This window comes from Saccopteryx leptura, chromosome 6, assembly GCF_036850995.1.
Source record: "Saccopteryx leptura isolate mSacLep1 chromosome 6, mSacLep1_pri_phased_curated, whole genome shotgun sequence".
NCBI classification, from domain to species: domain Eukaryota; kingdom Metazoa; phylum Chordata; class Mammalia; order Chiroptera; family Emballonuridae; genus Saccopteryx; species Saccopteryx leptura.
Genome location: NC_089508.1, coordinates 181,933,636 through 181,956,579, shown reverse-complemented (window position 1 = coordinate 181,956,579; position 22,944 = coordinate 181,933,636). Strand labels below are relative to the sequence as shown.

General features: G+C 42.0%; 1 protein-coding gene across 2 annotated transcripts; it reads right to left on the bottom strand.

Moving 5' to 3' along the window:
• Positions 1–454: 454 nt before the first annotated feature.
• On the bottom strand, positions 455–16,303 carry MAT2B (methionine adenosyltransferase 2 non-catalytic beta subunit). Of its 2 annotated transcripts, XM_066342844.1 has the most exons (8): positions 16,112–16,297; positions 14,065–14,389; positions 8,104–8,298; positions 6,299–6,413; positions 5,997–6,149; positions 4,542–4,735; positions 2,704–2,817; positions 455–1,568 (listed from the first exon to the last, which is right to left on the bottom strand). In XM_066342844.1, exons 2-8 carry the CDS (start codon positions 14,125–14,127, stop codon positions 1,398–1,400), a joined length of 1,005 nt encoding a protein of 334 aa, XP_066198941.1. In that variant the 5' UTR covers positions 14,128–14,389; positions 16,112–16,297; the 3' UTR covers positions 455–1,397. The 2 variants fall into 2 exon arrangements, with proteins under 2 accessions (XP_066198941.1, XP_066198942.1); XM_066342845.1 differs by lacking the exon at positions 14,065–14,389 and having other exon boundaries at positions 16,112–16,303.
• Positions 16,304–22,944: the final 6,641 nt, after the last annotated feature.

Here is a 22,944-nt window from a genome sequence, read left to right as displayed (position 1 = left end):
GTGTCGCTCCATAATAATAGGCACTTCCTTAATTATAAAACATAGCATGGTTTGGAAATGCTGCTTTAACCAAATCACCCAAATCTGATCTTCTCTAAACTCTACATACTAAATAAATTAAGAGGATTTTCTGTCTGACGAATGAGTAAGATCATAACCTAGGGAATGAATACCCACAAGCAAAATCAGAAAATCTGAACCCAGGGTTTGTGCTGACCCCCAAATAGAAGATCAGTCATACAAGTCACTCTACCTTTCCACTTCCTTCCTGAGGACCAAAGATTTGCTGAGGCTCGGGTTACCTGAGTATTATGTAATAAGATAATGCATTCAGATACTCTGTATTCTTCAGAAGGAACATTCTGTGTAAATACATAACAAGGTTACATAGTTACGGTAGTTAGAAAACAACCAGATGACACAAGTAGATACAGTATCTGTCAAGTTCTAGGTCTCAAGTGCTGGGTTCATTTTTATTGTATTTTATATCTCAATTTATATTAACTATATTTTCTTGTACGCATCGATGTTACATGCTAAGAAGTAATTTGTAAAAATTAAAGCAACAAAATAACATTTCATTTAGATGGTTGGTCCTTACATTTAAAATAAGAATACAAGAAAACTAAGCATTATCATGCCAGCAGTACATATTTATTATGATTCATGAATGGTCAAAAGACTTACAAGGCGCATTATTATTACTACCACCACACGTATGAAATATCACTTAGTGACATGGAGTGTAAAGGACAGTTTTATATATATTTTAAAAAACAGACACACACACACATCCCCTCTCTCTCAAGTGTTCACCATATGCTGCTACAAAAGCAGGAGGTATCAAGCGCAGGAGGCCAATATGCATAACACGTGGGAAGAGCTCAAGCATAAAAACCGTACAGACGTTGCAAAAATAAAGTTTCTTTCTTCAGACATGTTGATCTGGTCTCAAGCAAAGCGAACAACAGACACCAATGATTTTCATACTCTTTAACATTTGAAGACAGAAAAGGGGCAACAGTTGCAATAGTCCTGAAAACGTAGAGGTCAGAGGAATGAACGATGCATTTCATCCCTCTGCGCCCCCTAAAAATGTTTACAGCAGACCTGTTTCATCCTGACTTTCCAATACTGAAGGATCATCATCTACTATCCTCAAACAGCAAGTTAAGCCAGGACAAACGAAATGATAAATAAAAACCATCATTACTTCAAACCAGGCGTCACTGGCCTTCGTTTGCTTACACAATTTCACTAGTGCAAGAGCGTCATTAACCTGAAAGATCGTGAGTCACAATTAAAGAGCACGCATACAAAACTATTTCCTTTTGTTTTTCTTTAAAAAGTACCACGTACCCTATTTATCATTAAAAAAAGAAAAAAGAACACATACACTAGTGAAAGACTGTTTGTCGCCATCTCTTGTCAATGAGGAAAGGCCAGAGTGATTCTTTGATTCCAATTCGAAATGGTGTTCTCTGGCCGATGCCCAAGGTCTCCAATTTGGAGCAGTCTAGCTGGGCATTTCTTGGGCGTTGTGCTCCTAAGACAGGACTGTCAGTTATCTTTAAAGAAAAATAAGAACAGAAAATTAAAACCAAATGAAAGGCTACATGTTGAGGTTTTATAGTCTACTTCACTTTGCCCCGTGTGCAGGAAACCTGACTTGATCTCTGGGGTGTGCGGGGTGTGGCGTGGTGTGAGTCTGCCACAATCATGACAATACTTTTGTTTAAATGACACCAATACAGACGGGCTTCTTTATACAAAATAATTTAGAGAAAAGTACCATTATAAACTGCCAACATACAAGCAAAGGTCACTGTGATTAATACCAGAAAGTGAAGTTACCAGTAACTCCAAAGGAACAAGAAAAGGTTATCAGTAACACACACAACATTGATGGTTCTGGGCCAGGGGTCCCCAAACTTTTTACACAGGGGGCCAGTTCACTGTCCCTCAGACCGTTGGAGGGCCGGACTATAAGAAAAACTATGAACAAATCCCTATGCACACTGCACATATCTTATTTTAAAGTAAAAAAACAAAACGGGAACAAATACAATATTTAAAATAAAGAACAAGTAAATGTAAATCAACAAACTGGCCCTGGCCGGTTGGCTCAGTGGTAGAGCGTCGGCCTGGCGTGCAGAAGTCCCGGGTTCGATTCCCGGCCAGGGCACACAGGAGAAGCGCCCATCTGCTTCTCCACCCCTCCCCCTCTCCTTCCTCTCTGTCTCTCTCTTCCCCTCCCGAAGCCAAGGCTCCATTGGAGCAAAGATGGCCCGGGCGCTGGGGATGGCTCCTTGGCCTCTGCCCCCGGCGCTGGAGTGGCTCTGGTCGCAGCAGAGCGACGCCCCAGAGGGGCAGAGCATCGCCCCCTGGTGGGCAGAGCATCGCCCCCTGGTGGGCGTGCTGGATGGATCCCGGTCGGGCGCATGCGGGAGTCTGTCTGACTGTCTCTCGGCGTTTCCAGCTTCAGAAAAAATACAAAAAAAAAACAAACAAAAAAAACTGACCAATATTTCAATGGGAACTATGCTCCTCTCACTGACCACCAATGAAAGAGGTGCCCCTCCCGGAAGTGTGGCGGGGACCAGATAAATGGCCTCAGGGAGCCGCATGCGGCCCATGGGCTGTAGTTTGGGGACCCCTGTTCTGGGCTTTCGAAAAGTGAGGTTTGAAATGCGGTGTGCTTACCGGTCGTAAGTGACTGCTGGGGAGGTTGAAGGCGTCTGCAATTGCACATGCCATTTCATACTTGGTCATCTGTTCGTTGCCAGACCAGTGAAAAGTTCCCTTAATTGATGGGTCCTGATAAGAACACAAAAATTCAAAATCGTTTCAGCTTTCTGAGTTGAGCAGAAGGTAGGTTTGACAAGAAAGGGAATGGGGAGGCCCAGGAATTAAAATGCATCCCTCCTTTCTGGAATTCTCTCAGCAAGGGATCGAAAATCAAATCCCTATCAGCATCCCGGCTAACATGATAAGCAATTTCTAGAATTCAGCCTTGAGAACTTTTAAAAATAAAAATATAAGTGACTCTATTCTATTTAGTGGAAATCCCAAAAATGATTATAGATCTTTATGAAAATGAAGCCCAATTTAAAGAGTATTTCTAATTATTCTAAGAAGCTAAAAACAAAACTTAATAAAACCATTTTTCAAGATGAGTTAATTAGTTATAACATCCTTAAATATTGCCTGACCAGGCAGTGGCACAGTGGATATGTGTGTCAGACTGGGACGCGGAGGACCCAGGTTCAAAACCACAAGGTCACCCAGCTTGAGCACGGGCTCACCAGCTTGAGTCACTGGCTTGAGCGTGGGAACCTAGGCATGACCCCATTGATGCTGGCTTGGGCCCAAAGGTCACCGGCTTGAAGCCCGGTCACTGGTTTGAGCAAGAGGTCACTGGCTCTGCTGGAGCCCCCCAGTCAAGGCACATATGAGAAAGCAATCAATGAACAACTAAGGTGCCACAACAGAGATTTGATACTTCTCATCTCTTCCTTCCTGTTTGTCCCTATCTGACTCTGTCAAAACAAAAAAACAAAAAAAACCCTTAAATGTTGCCATAGTACATAGTTAAAATACAGATGTATATAAGTTTTTATGTATTAATAAATTAGTCATACTATTAGTAATATTCTAAAATAAATGTCAATAATCTTTTGTTTTATAGATATTCTATTTAGCTCCAACATTTTCAAATGTTTAAAGTTAACTCCTATCAAATATTTAGAAAAAAGAAAAAGTACAAATTCTTTTTAAAGTGTCTGAAATTATCACCTGGCCTGTGGCGGGTCAGTGGACAGAGTGCCAACCTGGAACCCTGAGGTCGCTGGTTCAGAGCCCTGGGCTTGCCCGGCCAAGGCACAAACCACAAACAGTCTACAAACAGCTAGAGCGAAGCAACTGCTGCTCATCCCCACCCCACCCCCTGTCAAATCAATAAATAAAATCTTTAAAAAGAAAATAAATGACTTGGATGAAGTGATAAATTCCTACGTATATTCTTCTTAGAAATTACATAGATATTAAACAAAGTAACTGCTTTAAAGATATTAACTGTTTATTTCATTGCCCCCACAAGAACTGTAAGTTTTCAATTTGGAGTAAAAGAATTGACAGCGAGGGTCTGCAGTGTCGGAGAATAAACGCACACACAAGGGTATGACATCTGTATTAGCCGGAAATGTAGCCTGCTATCTGTCAAGTGTTTTTCTTTGCTCTCCTGGTAGCTTTAAAACAGCACTAATTTCTATAAAGCACAGCATAGGAAATACAGTCAGTTATACTGAAATACTATGTCTGGTGCCAGCCGGGTCCTAGAAATAGCAGAGGGAACAGGTTGCACAGTATATGACTGTCTAACCACTACATGCACACCTGCGACTCATGCAAACTCAGTGAATGTCAGCTGTACTTGAAAATCATAAATAGTAATAATAAAAAGAAAGCACTTGCACTTCCGCTCAGTGGCAGGATTTGCACTAAGACGGAAGTTAGGAAGTCTCCCTGCCTCAGCTGCTCACCAGCATCCTCTTCTCCGCTAACTGACGACACACGGAGGCCACGTCCTTGACATGCGTGGGGAACCGCTGCTGCCAGTGGTCCATGTTGGCGGACTTGTTGCTGAACTGCACTTTGTCAAACATGACGGTCACAGCACTTTCCTCCAGCTTCTCCACTTCTCCGTACAGAATGGGGATTCTCAACACGGCGGCTCCTGGCGACCAAGAGAAGCAGGTGGTGCGTTAACGCAGATGGCACGTTAACGCAGGTGGCACGTTAACGCAGGTGGCACGTTAACGCAGATGGCACGTTAACGCAGGTGGCACGTTAACGCTGACCGGTTCTGACCGGTTCTTAATGTAGGACGAAGGGCTGTGGATTTCAACAGCGTCGTAGAAAACTTGTCACGGGCCAAGAGGACACAGCTCACCTGTAACGATGCCCACTTAACAAGATGTCATCCTGAACTGTTTTTAAACGTCCTCTCATTTGGGGTATTTTTATATGTAATTTCTTCATTATTATGATCATTAAAAATAAAACTCATGACAACTAAATGCAATGAATGATCCTTAATTGGATCCTAGATTTAAAAATAACATGCAATAAAGGACATGATTAGGACAACTGGGAAAATTTCTGCATGGCTAAGGATGGCTTTGGGGAGCTCCCAGGCAGTAAAAATAGCTTGGTTGCGAGCATAGCCCCAGATGGGCAGAGCATCGGCCCCAGATGGGGGTTGCCAGTGGATCCCGGTCGGGGTACAGGCGGGAGTCTATCTCCCCTCCTCTCTCACTTGGAAAATAAGGAGAAAATAGGAGGGCATATACCTTTTATAATCAGCACCTATATGTTTATACATGTATATACAGTATATACAAACATACACAGGAGAGAAAACCCCGTCCAATAACAGGATACTTCAACCAAAGAAAATAAGATTGACCTAGTTTTGAAATCAGATTACAAAACTTTGTACTATAGGATTTTGCTTTCTATATACAATGATATTTATGCCCCTATACTAATACAGAAAAAAATCTGGAGATTCACAAATTCTTCAGGATTTCTAAAATTCTTATTTTTCTTTTTTATTAACTACATGCTCTAATTTTGCTCCAATGATTTGTACTTTGGCTAATTTTTTTAATTTTTATTTTATTCCATTTTTTTTTTTAAGAGAGAAAAGAGAGAGGGTGATGAAGAGAGAGAGAGAAAAAAAAACAGGGTTAGGGAGAAGTGGAAACATCAACTCGTAGTATGTAGTTGATTCTCATATGTGCCTTGACTAGGCAAACCAGGGAGTTTTGAACTGGCGACCTCAGCAGTCCAGAGCGATGCTTTACCCACTGTGCCACCACGGGTCAGGCTGACTAATTATTTTTTAATTAAAAACACAAACATACACATACATATCATAAACAAAAGGGAATCCTCAAAACCAGCCCGGGGCTGAGGAGCCGGTTGTGTCTTACCCAAATTGTTCTCCAAGACGGCCTTCTCTCCTTCCAGTTTCGTTCTGCCGTACAGGTTCAGGGGGCTGGGTATGTCTTCTTCACTGTACGGAGGGTCTGTTCCATCAAATACATAATCTGAGCTGATATAGATTAGGAATGCCCCAACTGCAGCTATAAAACAAACAAACAAACAATCTATTATATGAAATTATGACGTTGCTCTTTTCTGGAATCAGTCAGAGCTTATACATCGTATATAAAAACAAATGTCTTCGGCCATCATTTCATGTTTTATGAAGATTTTACGAAGTCGTCATTACCTGCTTCCTTTGCTATATTCCCAGAAGCATCCACATTAAGCTGAGCAGCAGCAGCTGGCTGAGTTTCTACAACATCTGGCCTTCTCTCTGCTGCGCAGTGCACTATGACGTGAGGCTGGAAGTGAAACACTGACTTTTAACTCAAAAAGGAATAAATCAGGAATCAAAGCCTTCCAACAGTAAATAGAGTCATAGGAAAACGTCAAACTGACATCCTCTCAACTAAAGAATTATTGCATTTTGTCACACTTTTTTTTCCAGGTTTGGACTTCCTTAAAAATATATGTAGGTTCTAAGAAAGAAAAAGGCAGTTTAGTAATCTCTAGGCAAAGCCAGACACACCTCCATGTCAACAACTGTATTTCTAAATCAAAATAGGCTTCATCCCCTCATTTGGATGGGAGGAAAGAGCTATCATTTGTGTGATGGATGTGACCTAAACATGAACAAATCTATGTTAAAGGGAGAGGAGTAGCAACTGCAAGCCAGATACACAAATTCAAATCTCTTGAACCACTCGTTTAAAGAAGAATTATCCGCCCAGTGGGCATTCAGAACACCACTTGCATGCTAAGCACTGTGCGAGGAGCAAGGAGTTCATCATCTACAGGAAAAGGCAGATACGTAGAGGCCGTTTCAGGAACACGTGACAGACGACAAGGTTAGCGGCATAAGGAGGGCCCCTTGCAGAGAACGGGCATCTACTTCCCAGAGGAGCCCAGCCGGAGCTAAGATATGGGTAAGAAGCCGGGCTAGCCTCTACCCAAACCCAAACTTCTTCTCAACATCTGCCTGGAGGAAGCATGATCTTAGCTGTTTTCAAACTCGAATGTGCAAAACATGAGACGCTTCTTAAAAATGCAGAGTCCTGGGTCCCATAACTGACTGACTGGATTAAAATCTTTGGGAAAGAGGCCGAAGGACCAGTTTCCCAAAAGATTCTGATGCAGGAGTTACTTCGACCGTATTTTTAGAAAACAGCCTGAACCTGTCGATTTGACTGGAAGTGCAACAGAACCTAAGTTTTCTGGAACTTTCCTGTGACCGTGGCCAAAATGCTATTTAACCTCTCTGAGCCTTTGTCGTCTCCAAAATAGAAACATTGTCTATTTCGCTGTGTTGTCAGATTTACAGATGATTTTTTAAAAAAACAGCTGCCAAGAAGTGGTATTCAGAAGAGTAATTCAGAAACATAATTTTTTTTTTTTTTTTTTTTTTTATACAGGGACAGAGAGAGACTCAGAGAGAGGAATAGATAGGGACAGACAGACAGGAACAGAGAGAGATGAGAAGCATCAATTATCAGTTTTTCGTTTTTGACACCTTAGTTGTTCATTGATTGCTTTCTCATATGTGCCTTGACCACGGGCCTTCAGCAGACCAAATTACCCCTTGCTCGAGCCAGCGACCTTGGGTCCAAAGCTGGTAAACCTTGCTCAAACCAGATGAGCCTGCGCTCAAGCTGGCGACCTCGCTCAAGCTGGCGACCTCGGGGTCTCGAACCTGGGTCCTCCACATCCCAGTCCGACACTCTATCCACTGCAAAACCGCCTGGTCAGGCAGAAACATAAGCTTGTTATAAAACGTTTCATAGACTCTCTTTTGTCAACCTATGTCTGAATCTAATCTTTCTAAGGACTGCATACACTCTGCCATGCTAAAAAATAAAAGTCTACTCCAAATTGCTGCTTAATAGGTTGGAGCCTAATTAGAGTAACTTCCTTGAGAGCAAGATCATTTTCTAGATCATCTGGATGATTCGTAATGTGGTTTACATTTGGTAAAATAAACAAACTAAGCCTTACCTGAAAATCATAAATGATGTGATGAACCGCATTAGAATCCAGCAGATTGACATGTTCAAATTTGGGCCTTGCTCTTCTAAAGCCACAGCCAATGGCATGCCAGTTATTCTGCTGAAATTCTTTGTACACAGCTCTGCCAAGAAGCCCGGTGGCACCAGTCACCAGAACCCGCCTACTGGGGACATTAACTTCCTCCTAAAAGGTGAAGGGGGAGGAAAAAGGATTATTTACTTTGAAAATATTCTCTCAACAAAACTAGTCAACACCATCACTCGCTAAATACTTCGGATCCGTTTGCCTCATGTCCTGTATCTATAAGCCAATCCTTTTAAGTCAGACCAAAGATCAATCAACCTGTATTGATAACCAGTTAAGAAAAAGTTTCTTTTACCTAAGGAAAAAAATAAGAGCAAGAGGATACTACAAGGAATTAGCTACTCAAAGAGAGTGTGATTTCCTATGTTAATGATACAAATCTTAATTTTGTGATCACTGATGTCCAACTGGGTAATAAACAGCAATTTTAATTATGTTCTTCAGTTTATAAAATCTATAATTAGGTTTATACTTACTTATTTTATGGCCTAATTAAATATTTGGGCTATAGTCCACAAATATATTGGTAAGTTGACATTTGTGGTCTCTAGGGGTTTTTTTGTTTTTGAGAAAGAGACAGAAAGAAGGAAAGACAGGGACAGCAGACAGGAAGGGAGATAAGAAGCATCAAGTCTTCGTTGCGGCTCCTTAGTTGTTCATTGATTGCTTTCTCATATGTATGTGCCTTGACCGGGGGGCTATGGCAGACCAAGTGATCCCTTGCTTGAGCCAGCGACCTTGGACTCAAGTTGGTGAGCCTTGCTCAAACCAGATGAGCCTGTGCTCAAGCTGACGACCTCGGAGTCTCGAACTTGGGTCCTCTGCGCCCCAGTCCAATGCTCTATCCACTGCGCCACTGCCTGCTCAGGCTGGTCTCTAGTTTTTAATCCTGTGTTTTCTTTTACATCTCAGATACTTCATTTTCTGAAACAATACCAAGATGTGTAATATCACATTTCCTCCCCAAATCCTTTTTATAAAAGACAGATGGACAGAAGGGAGATGAAGCATCGAATCATAGTTGCAGCATCTTAGTTGTTCACTGACTGCTCTCTCATATGTGCCTTGATTGGGGGGGAGGGCACACACGATGATGACTCCAAGCCAGTGACCCCTTGCTCAAGCCAGTGACATTGGGTTCAAGCCAGTGACATTGGGTTCAAGCCAGTGACATTGGGCTCTAGCCAGTGACATTGAGCTCAAGCCAACAACTTTTGGGCTCAAGCCAGTGACCATGGATGGGATCACGTCTACAATCCTACTCTCAAGTTGGCGATCCAGCCCTCAGGCTGGTGAGTCCAAATTCAAGCCGGCAACATCAGGGTTTTGAACCTGGGTCCTCAATATTCCAGGCCAGCGCTCTATCCACTACGCCACTGCTTGGTCAAGCCCCAAAATCTTGAACAAAGTCAGCATTTACTACTAAAGAACAACAGAATTCTTGTTAAATTGTATCATCTCGAAGACTTTGTATTTCTAAGTATTGTTAGTCATCTAATTCTGAGCTGTGGCAAACTTTAAATATGCATACAATAATCAAACACCTGAATATCGTAGCAGACTATTCTTTCTTAAAAAAATTGATTTGAGTGAAACATTGATTTGTTGTTTCCATTTATTTATGCATTCACTGGTTGATTCTTTTAAGACTTTATTCAATTTTCAGAGAGGAGAGAGAGAGAAGGAGAGAGAAAGAAAGAGGGGGAGAGAGGGAGAGAGAAGGGGGAGGAGCAGGAAGTATCAACTCTCATATGTGCCTTGACCAGGCAAGCCTAGGGTTTCGAGGTCAACACTTTATCCAGTGGGCCACCACAGGTCAGGCATTCACTGATTGATTTTCATATGTGACCTGACTCAGAATAGAACCTGTGACACTGGGGAATCGGGACAATGCTCTAACCAACTGAGCTACCTGGACAGGGCTGATGATACATTTAAAACAAAAGAAAAAGAAAAAAAGAAAAGGCCAAGAAAATCATGTATTTCTATCATAGGAAAAACCTGAAATGAAACGGTTGACAGAGACAGTATAAAAGTAAATTCTTAAAGAAATATTTTCCTTAGTTCAACCAATTTCAAGAAAGACACTTTAAAAGTGGAAGGAAAATTCATGTACGCTTTCTGTTGAAAACCTGGCTCAAAGCCAAGTGATCTATGAAAACAAGGTTTCCAGCCAACAAAATATTTTCTTTGCATTTGGCAAGAAAACAGCTCCACGAAGACTGAATTCTAGAGAAAACATGCCAGGTCTAGTAGAGATACAATCAGAAAACAATTTCCACAGGATGAACACTATAAGCACCCGGGGGAAGATCTGATAGAGGAAATATGATCTGAAGTCTTCTGAGTTTCTCACTTGTACTCCCCTCCAGAGGAGCAAAGGAGCAGCCGGCGGTGGTCCTCCGGCTGGGGCACCGACCAGCTGTCTGGAAGCCTTTCCGAGACAGCAGATCTGGCATAAGGCCTGGGCATGCACTTTGAGAGCTGTCATCTTCAATTCCAAGAAAGTCAGAGGCTTTTCTAAAGATAAAGTTCTCCATTCAAATAAAAACTCCCCAAATTGCCATCTACCTAAAAGTGACATCCTTTCCCCCTTAAGAAGGAAAACTAGAAAAAGTCAAAGAACAAGCAGGATGTGATCCATCCAAGTGACTGAACAGTAAGTGGAGGTTTCTGTGCACTTCGTTGACTCTGCGAAGCGCACTGTTTCCTGACTCTCTAACATCTCCGCGAAACGGATAAAATAAGAGCTGCACCTTAGGAATGCGTCACAGTTTGGCAGTGCTTTCTGTGTCTTAGTACATTTTAAAATAAGAGCCCAGATGATCTTGTAACCAAGAGCATCGCCAATTTGATGAAATCCAGTACTCTGACAAGCACAGCAAGGCTCTTCAGGGAACATAATGCACTTATTTTAAAAAAGGATGGAAAAACGTATAGAAAAAGCACCAACTTATAACCTTATACCCTGACCCTGCGGTCAGACGTCAATGCTCAAGAATTTTATTAAAAGAGCAGAGCAGGACGTGCAAGCACTTTCTGAAATGAAAATGATTCTGAACGGTCTTATGTTTCAAAACCATCGAGCGTTACACAAACCTATGTCATACCTGCTGACTGCTATCATACTTTCTGATAATAAAAACCACCTTGCTAGGCAGGGCACATATTATTTCCAAAGTGAGGGACCTGAAATCTAGGGATGTTAAAGGTTTTGCCCACAATAAAAGGGAATGGTTCGGACCAGAACTTGGATCTTCGTGCTTCTATGGTCCAGCCAAATACATACCGAGTTTTGTGTCAATCCTTTGAACTTATATTTGGTTTCATGATGATCAAATTTTATTTATCTACTCTGCCAAGAATTGTGCCGTTGAGAAGTTATTCCATGTCTGTTGATCTACTTCCTCATCGGGAAAATGAGGCCTTTGGACAAGGTGACTAACGCTCCTCAGCTTTAGTCCCACAATTCTAACAGTTTCTAGATTATCCTCAGCGCAAAGGGGTCTGGAGAGAGTGACTCTACTTAAGTAAATTTTACTCTCTTCACATATTCTCTCTAGAGACTCAATGAGCACCTTCTGTCACTAGTACAGAGGCCAATATAAGCTCTTTCCATTTGGATCATAAGTTTATTTAGTGGTTGGCAAGTAAAATATGAAATGAAATCCACTCAGAGTGCTGAAATGAAAAGACAGCAATCAAAAATAACTTCTATTTTTGAGTTTCTATATAAACAAAACTCTACCTAAAATGTTGAAAAGCATTACTATTTCGATTGTTCTCTTTTTAAAAGAAAAAAAAAATTCCTCTGAACATTACTTTGTTACTCTATAAATTTAGTCCTGAAAACACTGGAATATACAAACACCCTGAAGAACTCGGAATGGAAGAATGAAAATCTGTCTACTTACGCGATACCACAATCAAGAGCTAAAAATATTTTGTGTGCCGGAAAAGTCTACTTTTTTCATTTTAATTACCTTATGGATAAATTAATCATCACTTTAAGTTACTTTAAACGTATTTGTCTTATTGTATAAACTCTTAGATGTACAGAATTTTGCCTGACCAAGCAGTGGTGCAGTGGGCAGAGCATGGGCCTGGGATGCTGAAGACCCAGCTTTGAAACCCCAAGGTCGCCAGCTTGAATGTGGCGTCACTGGCTTGAGTGTGGGATCATAGACACGACCCTCTTTGGTCACTGGTTTGAGCCCCATGTCACTGGCTTGAATGTGGGATCAAACATGACCCCAAGGTCACTGGCTTGAAGCCCAATGTCACTGGCTTGAGCAAGAGGTCACTGGCATAGCTATAGCCCCCCAGTTAAGGCACATATGAGAAAGCAATCAGTGAACAACTAGGGTGCCACAATGACGAATTGATGCTTCTCATCTCTCTCTCTCCCTTCCCTGTCTGTCCCTCAACCTTCTCCCTCACTAAAAAAAATGTAAAAAAAACCCTCAATAACATCAGATGACCAGACTTACAAATACAAAGAAAAATCTTTGAAAAATTATATATAAATAAATGTAGAACTACTATTCATTATGCTAATGAAGTAAGAACAAATTGTATAGGTAATGAAAGATAAAAACCGCTCTTTCAGAATGACCCAAAACAGTACTCTGTGGCGGTGATTTTCTAACTTACCGCATTTGCATTAACAATGTCCTAGAAAAAGTAGGGTAAAAAAAAAAAAAAAATCACTAATACCTAAAGCGGGATATTCTTAAACTTTAGTGGTGAATATAATATTACTTTGCAACTTTTAAATTAATTCCATAGGTTTTGATAGCAGCAAATGTGTCCCAAGCTTTTGGCCGTACCGTTTTTAATGAAGGAAAACCCATTTTCACTAGTCTATTGAACTACGCTGAAAAGATTTATACACACACATATATATGGATATACGGACATGTTAACAATAGATACCATACTCAGCACTGTTTGGGGGTACACAGGAACAACAGAGAATTTTAAATAACCCATCTATCTTAACTTTACTCCCTCCAAAAATAAAAAGTCCCAAGATAATGTGAAAACACTACATATGCTACATTTTGGAGGCTTTACAATGTTGCATGATTGGAAACTGTCATCTCCTATAATCCTCTCTTATATCCGTAAGACATATTGGTCTAGGCATTACCAGTCTTCTTATCCCCACTGCGAGATGTATTCTGTAGACAGATGAAGGCCGGGAGGCCTGGGGTAAAACAGAAGAAAGAAGGGTGGCCGGGGGTGTAGGTCCCAAATACAGTAAAAGCCTTCCTTTATGTAACCTCCATTGTGGTTCAAAGCCTCAAACAGACTGGTATTTGGATACTAGCTCTAAACGCACTTACTTAATGAACTCGGACCAAGCACATGCCCTGTAAGACTCAATTTTCTCATCTGTAAAATGGAGCGAGAACCCCTTCCTAGTTAGGAAGATTACAATGCATGACAGAGTGTCTTGCATAAACGAAGAGTTCAGCCAGCTGTCATCCCCAATGTTGTTGTTATTTCTGAAAACCCAGATTTCCCCTTCTTCCTAAGAGAGATCTAACGAGGAATACGAAAAAAGGATGCAAAGGAAATTAAGAAAGATACAATCAAAACCCCGCTTCGTTCCTGGGAAGGGGAGAAAGGAGACGCCAAAGTGAAACCCGATCTACTCATTTCCTGCCGCAGGGGCTGGAAGAGAGACGCCTGAGGGGTGCGCGCCGAGGTAAACACACTCGATGGCGCCGCCCTGTCACCCGGGGCTGAGACGTTGTTGTCGCTGAGCCCGGAGCTCCGGCTCGGCTCAGGTAGGATGCGCCTGGACAACCACTCCTCCACACCCAGGTTCCCACGAGACCTCCGGGACGACTTCTTCACCTCCACCAGCTGGCAGTTCCCGGGAACAAAGTGGATGGAGAGCTCCTTCTCCCGCCCCACCATGCCGGCCGTCTTGGTCTCCGCGTCGCCGCTGCAGGGACCGCCACTTCCTCCAGCGCAGGATCGCTGCGAGCCGCAGCTCTGATGCCCTCCGCCCGCCTCTGCTAGGTCTAGGCGACTCTGCTCACCGCTTCCGGCTTCCGCGCCAAGGCCGTGCCCGCTGATTGGCCACGGTGCACCAATGCCCCAGAAAGGGGGCGGGCACGCTGGGGGAGCTGAGCCTGCGTGCCAACTCTTAAAGGGATACACAAACAAAGGCCTCGGCCTGAAGCAGAGAATACAAGTTCTGTTTGGTAGGACTCCCACCCCCCTTTTTTTCCTTTTCTTGACTAGGGAAGAATTGAATTGAATCGCCTGGAATTTCAAGTTTCCTAAGAATTAACTAGGTAACACCTGAAACTAATACAAAATAATATTGAACGCAAACTGTAATTAAAAAATAAAATAAACTGGGCGTGTGTGTGTGTGTGTGTGTGTGTGTGTGTGTAGTGGGATAAACATTTTAAAGTTATGGGGGGGCCTAGTGAGGCGAAAGGGCGAAATTGACAAATATCTCTAGAGCATCAAGAGTGTTTTGAGAGATTTAGATAAAGACGAAGAAATAAAGTATTGGCAGCTGAGGCATTACCACCTCAGAAACCCATTTGTCTTTCTAGGATGCTACAACTAGGACCAAACGTTGAAGAAGGAACCCAGGAGAGAGTAATGCTGAACCACCTGTAAAACGCTTTTTTTTTAAAGTGACAGATCAAGTCACTTGCACCTCAAAACGTTAAGTCCCAGTTCAGCCTGTTAAGTCGAGGGAAAACCCAGCCGAGACTCTGTACGGTTCGCCAATTTTTCACAGAACAGTTGCAGTGTTCCTGTCCAAAGACACACAGAATACCAAGACCTAAAAGTTGCCCACAAACGTGACTGCTGCTTAGATCGTTCTAACAAGACCTTATTCCCAAAATCCTTTTTGGTTTAGAGCCTAAGCAGCCTTTCTCAAAAGTCCCGTGACTTTCCTGCCCTATCCCCAACAGGAGCTCAATCCTTTTTTGTGCAAACGTAGTGTCTTTGGAACAGTAATGGAAGAGAGCCTGAGGCCCCTCACTTTTCGATTTTTGTTTCAATGCAGACTGTTACTATGCATCAGTTCAGCAGAGCGACATTGAGAGCACAGCCCCAGCCTTGAACCTGCCTTATCCGCAGACAACAAAGTAAAGAAGGAATGGGATTGGGGTGGGAGAGAATATTCAAGATCCTCTTAATTCTCCCTGTAAAAACTGGGGATTTATCAAAGGCTCTAGTTGCAACGTGTGATACAATCTAAGCTATGGAGAAAAAATTAAGTACTCAAGGTAAAGACAATTTAAGGACAAGAGTATGCAGTTAGCTGTTTGATTCTCAAAGAAGCCCTGTCTAGAGTGAGGAACAAAGAGTTTACTGCCAGCATTGGCGAATCTGGTCCGATTATTACAGGAAAAACATGGTATAGTTCTAGGAGCATGCGTGCATGTAATGGTTTTTAATCGTTCTCTTTAAAGATCAAAGTTTCCGTGTGAATAAAAACGCCATCATTACATAGGCAATATCCAAGTTCGTGTTGTGGCTAAGAGTATAAATTTAAAGAGAGCAACCTGGAGCTAAAAGTTATGTCAGCAGATTCAATTCACGCCAAGACAAAGACAGGCTGGAGCATATACACTGTAGAGAAATTCCTCATTTATACAGAACCTTCACCTACATCACTGCGTCTAGTCTACTCAATGAAACTGCTGTTCTGTTCTGCATTTTATTTTTTTCCAATTAATGAGACTTAGCTGAGTTCTCCATATAGGGTCAATAATTAAAAGCTGGTTTCTTCTCTCATGTCCCAAAGTTGTATGTTTTAAAAGAAATGAATGACACCCATTCATTTAGGCTTTTAGCAGACGTTCACGGGGATGCTTTTAAAGAAACTCTAACTCCAGAATGCTTCGTTTCCTGAACCGCTAGCTCTTACCTGTTCCATGTTCTCCGGCATTTCAGGCATGGTTCCAAAACGATCTGGGAAAAACAGATTCGGGATGAGTCTCCGCCTCTGGCTCTGCTGGCTGGGTCTTTGTTCTTCCTGCGGAGAGCGCAAGCACGGAAAACGGGAGCCGCAGCCTCGCTCGACCTTTCAAATTAGCATTTTGATGCCAATCCGAGAATCTCGTGCAGTTTTCAACATTGCAGTAAACTGGCAGCTGATTCCCTGTGGCAGTCTTGAAAATGCCCAATGAGAAGTTTCCTGTTTAATTGCCAGTCTAGTGAAGGTCCATTAGCAAAACCATTAGGTCAGCCAACTTATTTTTAAAAGAAAGAACAAGCAACAAAACCTTTCTGTGAAGACTTGTTGCAGTTTTCTCTCGCAGAAGAAAAAAAGCAAGAGCCAGTATTTGGAAAGCACGCAGAGCATGCAACCGATTCCTGTTCTGAAATACTTGATTTAGTTATGCCTCATTGCAACAGAATGCATTTAGTCAAGTTTTCCCGTGCCCCCCCACCCCCACCCCCAGTGCTCTTTAATTAACTATTCGAAAGGTCGGTAAAAGGCACGTGGTACCTGCAAGCAGAAATTAAAATGCAACAGGTCATTCCCATTAACATTGTCCTGCTCTCTGTTCCAGAAGATGGTATGTGGGCTGAGCCTAAATTTGGCCAAAGCTTTAAGGACTCCAGATCAGTGATTCCAAAACCTGCCTTCACCACAGAGCAAATGAAACAATCATTCTGAAGGAGTCGAGTCCAGTGATCTTATTTTTAAAAACTATTTCAAGGGTGATGAATATGGTCAATTGAATTTTGAACCATTATGGCTCTATAACAACTTAACAAAATTGCCATTCAGATAAACCTAAAAATGTTACTTAACTCTCTATATACTACCCACTTGCAGTGCAGAGCACATGGGAAACGCTGTGGCCTGCAGACTGCCTATGAGGAATGAAGAACTTACAATTTAAAAAAAAAATTGACAAATTAAAATTCAACAAAATTTAAAATATCTTCACTAAAGGTTAATATTTAAAAATGAATAAGAAAAGGTCACACTGGGGAAATGGTCTTGATGCATATATGTATCTGCAAAGAACTATATTCAGAATATTTAAAGAGCTCCTACAATTCAATACATTTTTAAAAATCATTTTAAAAACGGATATAGTCTGGAACAGATACTTTACAAAGTGAAGACACAAAATGGCTAATAATCACATTAAAATGTTACATAGGACAAAGGGTTTCAAGGTCTTGGTGGTTCTTACTAAATGCTATTCTTGCTAAATGTTAAAATGTAGCACAGTATTTTGCAGACTCAACTGTAACCAGATGAGCTTGACAAGAACCAAACCTGATAGGCTTTACCAATTCCAAAGTCAACATGTACTAAACCAAATAATGGATATAAGCAGTGGCTAAGCTTCCCTTTGGGGAGACAGAGCTTTGAATGTTAATTCCCTCTCTCCTTTACTTATTGTAAATAAATAAAACTATCTAAGAGACAACAACTTCTTATTCTTAAATAGAATACCCCACGTAGGGAAGGAACCCCTTGAGTTCAGTAACAGGTGCTCAACATCAGGGGAATGTAAATTATAATAACACTAAGATGCCCTTACATACAGAATGGCTAAAATGAAAAGGGCTGATAACATCATATGCTAATGAGCATTTTGAGCAACTAGAATGCTCATTCATTGCTAACGGGAGTATAAAATAATACTACTACTTTAGAAAACTGTTTGGCAGTTTACTATAAAGTTAAATATAAACCTACCCCATGACACAGTCATTTTACTTATAGATGCTTACCCAAGAGAAATGAAATCATATATTCCTAAGGAGTTAGTTCTACAAGAATATTTATGGCAGTTTAATTCAAATAGCTTAAAACGGGAAACCACCCAAACATCCCTCAGGAGGTAATTGGATAGACAAATCGTGGCATATCCAGACTGTGGAATATCGCTCAGCTAAACAAAGAAAGGAACTGTATGAGTTAACCTTGAAGTCATTACGCTGAGTGGAAGAAGCTGGACACAAAGGAGTATGATTCCATTTAGGTGAAATTCTAAAGTAGGTGAAACTCATCTATGTGGAAAGAAATGGTCTTTCCTTGGAGGAAAGTAGGGACTGACTGTGAAGACCATAAGTGAACTTTCTGAGATGATGGAAATGTTTTCTATCTTTTAAAAAAAATATTTTTAAAAGTTTTTATTTATTGATTTTAGAGAGAGAGAGAGAGAAGTGGGGGAAGAGCTGGAAGCATCAACTCATAGTAGTTGCTTCTCCTATGTGCCTTGACCAGACAAGCCTGGGGTTTTGAACCAGTAACCTCAGCATTCCAGGTTGACACTTTATCCACTGCGCCACCAGAGTTCAGGCGGAAATGTTTTATAACTTGATAGGGGTGTGGGGAACATGGTTAAATATGTTCATCACACTCATCAAACTAAAAACTTAAGATCTGTTCATTTCATTGTCTATCACTGTATGTAATTTACAGATCAATTTAAAACAGTAATACAGTAAAATTTTGAATCATGTAGGTAACAAACTTATACTCAGTCAATGATTTCCAAGATATTAGGTGGAGGTAGTGTTACCCATTGCATTGGTAGGAGTGACAAAATAAATGGACAGTATTTAACTTTCTGAACTCATTAGGATATAATATTTTCCTTGATAGGATATGCATACACTTTTCAAGTTCGAGAAATATATCTACGTTATTATGATACCCCAGGACAAGAACAAAGGGTTTTTGCTTCTTCTTTTTTACAACATCCCCTCTCTTTGTAAAACTACATCCTGTTTTGACCACTCCAGGGGTTCCCATTTCTATAATGGTGACACTCACACGAATGGCTTTGACCTAAATTCTCTCCCAATCTATGGCTTCCCCAATACAGAGGCCTATATGGAATCTTTACCTGTACGTTCCTTCAACATATCAAACTCAGAGGTCCAAGAAGCTGAAAGTAAATTGAATATTAACTCATCATCTTGTTCTCCAAACTCAGTCTTCCTCTAAACCTCCCAGGTTTGTGTGAAGGCTATTATTATACTAACTGACTCAGCCTAGACTCAAATGTGCATATGGGAATTTATTAGGGAATAAAGAAAAAAATAAAATATTAAAAACAAGGCTGGATTGACCAGGTGGTGGCGCAGTGGATGGAGCATCGGACTGGGATATAGAGGACCCATGTTTGAAACTCTGTGGTTGCCGGCTTGAGTACGGGCTCACCAGCTTAAGTGTGGGGTTGCCGGCTTGAGCGTGGGGTCATAGGTATGACCCCATGGTCGCTGGCTTGAGCCCAAGGTCGCTGGCTTGAGCAAGGGGTCACTCGATCTGGTGTAGCCCCCCGTACCCCCTCCCCACCCCTGTCAAGGCACATGAGAAAGCAATCCATGAACAGCTAAGGTGATGCAATGAAGAATGGATGCTTCTCATCTCTCTCCCTTCCTGTCTATCTGTCCCTATCTGTCCCTCTCTCTGACTCTCTGTCTCAGTCAAAAAAGCAAACAACAACAACAAAAAACAAGGCTGTATTCCAACTTCACTTATACTAAAATAAGTTCTTGTCAGGTAAAAATGTTTAAATTAAAATGTGGAACAAAAATACTAGAAGAAAATGTGCGGAGTAATTTGGGCATGAAGAAGCCTTTGTTACACAATAATTTTGGGGCCAAAAGTTATCTGGAAAGCAAGAATTCCTTGAGCCAAACACTACCCTGAAAAGAGACCAGGCCCTAGGGCATGTAATCTAAACCACCAGCAGCATGAATGGAGAGGACCAACCTGTCCCCCATCCTAGGGGTGAAGGAGCTCTTTGATGCAATAAGATTGGGGAAGACACCCTGACCAGGCGGTGGCGCAGTGGATAGAGCATCGGACTGGGATGCAGAAGACCCAGGTTTGAAACCCCAAGGTTGCCAGCTTAGTGCGGGCTCATCTGGTTTGAGCAAAAGCTCACCAGCTTGGACCCAAGGTCGCTGGCTCCAGCAAGGGGTTACTCGGTCTGCTAGCAAGGGGTTACTCGGTCTGCTGAAGGCCCGCAGTCAAGGCACATATGAGAAAGCAATCAATGAACAACTACGGTGTCGCAACGCGCAACAAAAAACTAATGACTGATGCTTCTCATCTCTCCGTTCCTGTCTGTCTGACCCTGTCTATCCCTCTCTCTGACTCTCTGTCTCTAAAAAAAAAAAAAAAAGAAAAAGAAAAAAAAAGATTGGGTAAGACAGCTAGAAGTCCTTTTGGAAGGACTTACATTGGCTACAGACAAGGGGAAGGCAGGAAAGGTCTGGGATAGGTGAATAGTCCACAGGAAGAAGGACTTGATGCTTTTGAACTGGTTGTGGAAAACAGTCTGGAAAGTTCACTGCTAAGCGAGATGCCCTGGGGTCTGGCAGTTAGCTATTCTTATCTAAAGATAGGAGCTGAGCCCTGGCCGGTTGGCTCAGCGGTAGAGCATCGGCCTGGCGTGCGGGGGACCCGGGTTTGATTCCCGGCCAGGGCACACAGGAGAAGCGCCCATTTGCTTCTCCACCCCCCCCCCCCCCCTGTCTCTCTCTTCCCCTCCCGCAGCCGAGGCTCCATTGGAGCAAGGATGGCCCGGGCGCTGGATATGCTAGAGTGGCTCTGGTCGCGGCAGAGCATCGCCCCCTGGTGGGCGTGCCGGGTGGATCCCGGTCCGGCGCAAGCGGGAGTCTGTCTGACTGTCTCTCCTCGTTTCCAGCTTCAGAAAAAAAATACAAAAAAAAAAAAAAAAAAAAAGAAATAAGGACCTGGAAGTTGACCCCAAGTTCCAACCTACATTCAGGAAGGCGAGCCGTCTTGGGTGGTTTGGGCCCAGGCTGTGAACTGATTTCCCCTGCTCTTCCTCTCGCCCTCAGGCCTGCTGTCATTGTGGAGAGTTCAGAATTTTCCTCTTGTCATTTTGTCTAAGCATATCAGGACATTCAGAAACCAAAAGGGAAAATATTAACACAGTAGACTCCATGGACTTTTGTAAATATCTGCCTAACAACAATAATAAGGAAAATTAACCAAGTCCAAAGGTACCCTGGGAGAGACAGTACATGTAATGCATGAGCGGTAGACTAATTGTTGCTAAGGAACCAGCACAAGGAGGTAAGAGTCTCCTGACATCCATGGAGTGGAGATGTATAAGCCTCCCCTTGGAATTACTATATTTTAAACAATAACACAAGGAGCTGCAAGGACTCGAGGCAGAGGCTATGAGGACACAGACACTCATCTTGGCAAATTTAAGAGGAAAGAAGAGGAAGTTCCTGTCCAACTGCTTCAATTTTCCGTTAAGTGTGTGGTCGCGCTGCCAGCGGGGTGAGAAGGAAGAAGGAATACGGAGCCAGGACTTGGCGAGGCCTGTGCCCGTCAGCGCTGGATGGAGACTGATTTCTCTTTGGCATCACTTTTCTCCTGCCCGACATGCTCTCAGATTTCTTGTTGAGTGGGTCTTGCGATGGCTTCTTTTATTAGTCATTTGGTCTGTAAATGATTATGTCATCTTTGTTCCTGAAAACCAATTTTGTTGAAACACTCCTCGGCTGACAGTTTTTCTTTATCACTGCCATTTTTTTAAAAATTTTTTGGCAACTTGTTTGTGATGTTTCATATGTGTTGTTCTTAAGGTGCATTATGTTCCTTGGCTCTGCGGGTTTATAGTTTTCATCATCACTGAAAATGTTTCCACTGTTATTTCTTCAAATAGTTTTTGTCCCCTCCTTCCCTCCTCTGGGAACTCCAATCACATACTATACATCGGCCTGCCAAAGTGGTCCCAGAGCACCTTGGAACTCATTTTAAAAATCTCATTTCTGTGTTTCAGTTTTGACAGTTCCTACTGCTGTTCTCAGATTCACTGATCTTTCCCTTTCCAAAGCCTAATCTGCTGCTATTTCCACTGACAGTAAGTTTTGTTTCTTTGTGACATACTGCAGTTTCTACATCGACAGATTTGATTTGGGTCTTATTTTTATGTTATGTGTTTCACTAGGTTTTGGTATACACAGAATAACCTTCTTGAGGCCCTCTGCTAATTATAACCTCTGCTAATTCCAGGTGAATTATTTTCTTCACTGTGGGTAGTGTTTTCTGCCTGTCTATTAATCTTTCAACTGAATGTTAGAAACTACCTTTTTGGGTGCTTGATATTTTTATAATCCTATAAATATTCTTAAGATTTGTTAGGCAGGACCAGAAAGCACTCACTTTAGGACTAATACCAGGGATACTGTGGCTTCCGTTCTAACCACCACAGGAAAGCGAATATCACAATAAAGCAAGTCACTCAAACTTTGTGGTTGCTCAGTGCATATGAAAATCATGTTTATGCCTGACCAGGCAGTGGTGCAGTGGATAGAGAGTCGGACTGGGATGTGGAGGACCCAGGTTCGAGACCCCGAGGTCACCAGTCTGAGCGCGAGCTCATCTGGTTTGAGCAAAAGCTCACCAGCTTGGACCCAAGGTTGCTGGCTCGAGCAAGGGGTTACTTGGTCTGCTGAAGGCCCACGGTCAAGGCACATATGAGAAAGCAATCAATGAACAACTAAGGTGTTGCAACAAAAAACTAATAATTGATGCTTCTCATATCTCTCTGTTCCTGTCTGTCTATCCCTCTCTCTGACTCTCTCTGTCTCTGTAAAAAAATAAATAAAAAATCATGTTTCCACTACACTGTAGTCTATTAAGTTTTCAATAGCATTATGTCTTAAAAAACAATAAACATGCCTTAATTAAAAAATAATTTATTGCTAAAAATGTTAACCATCATCTGGGCTTTC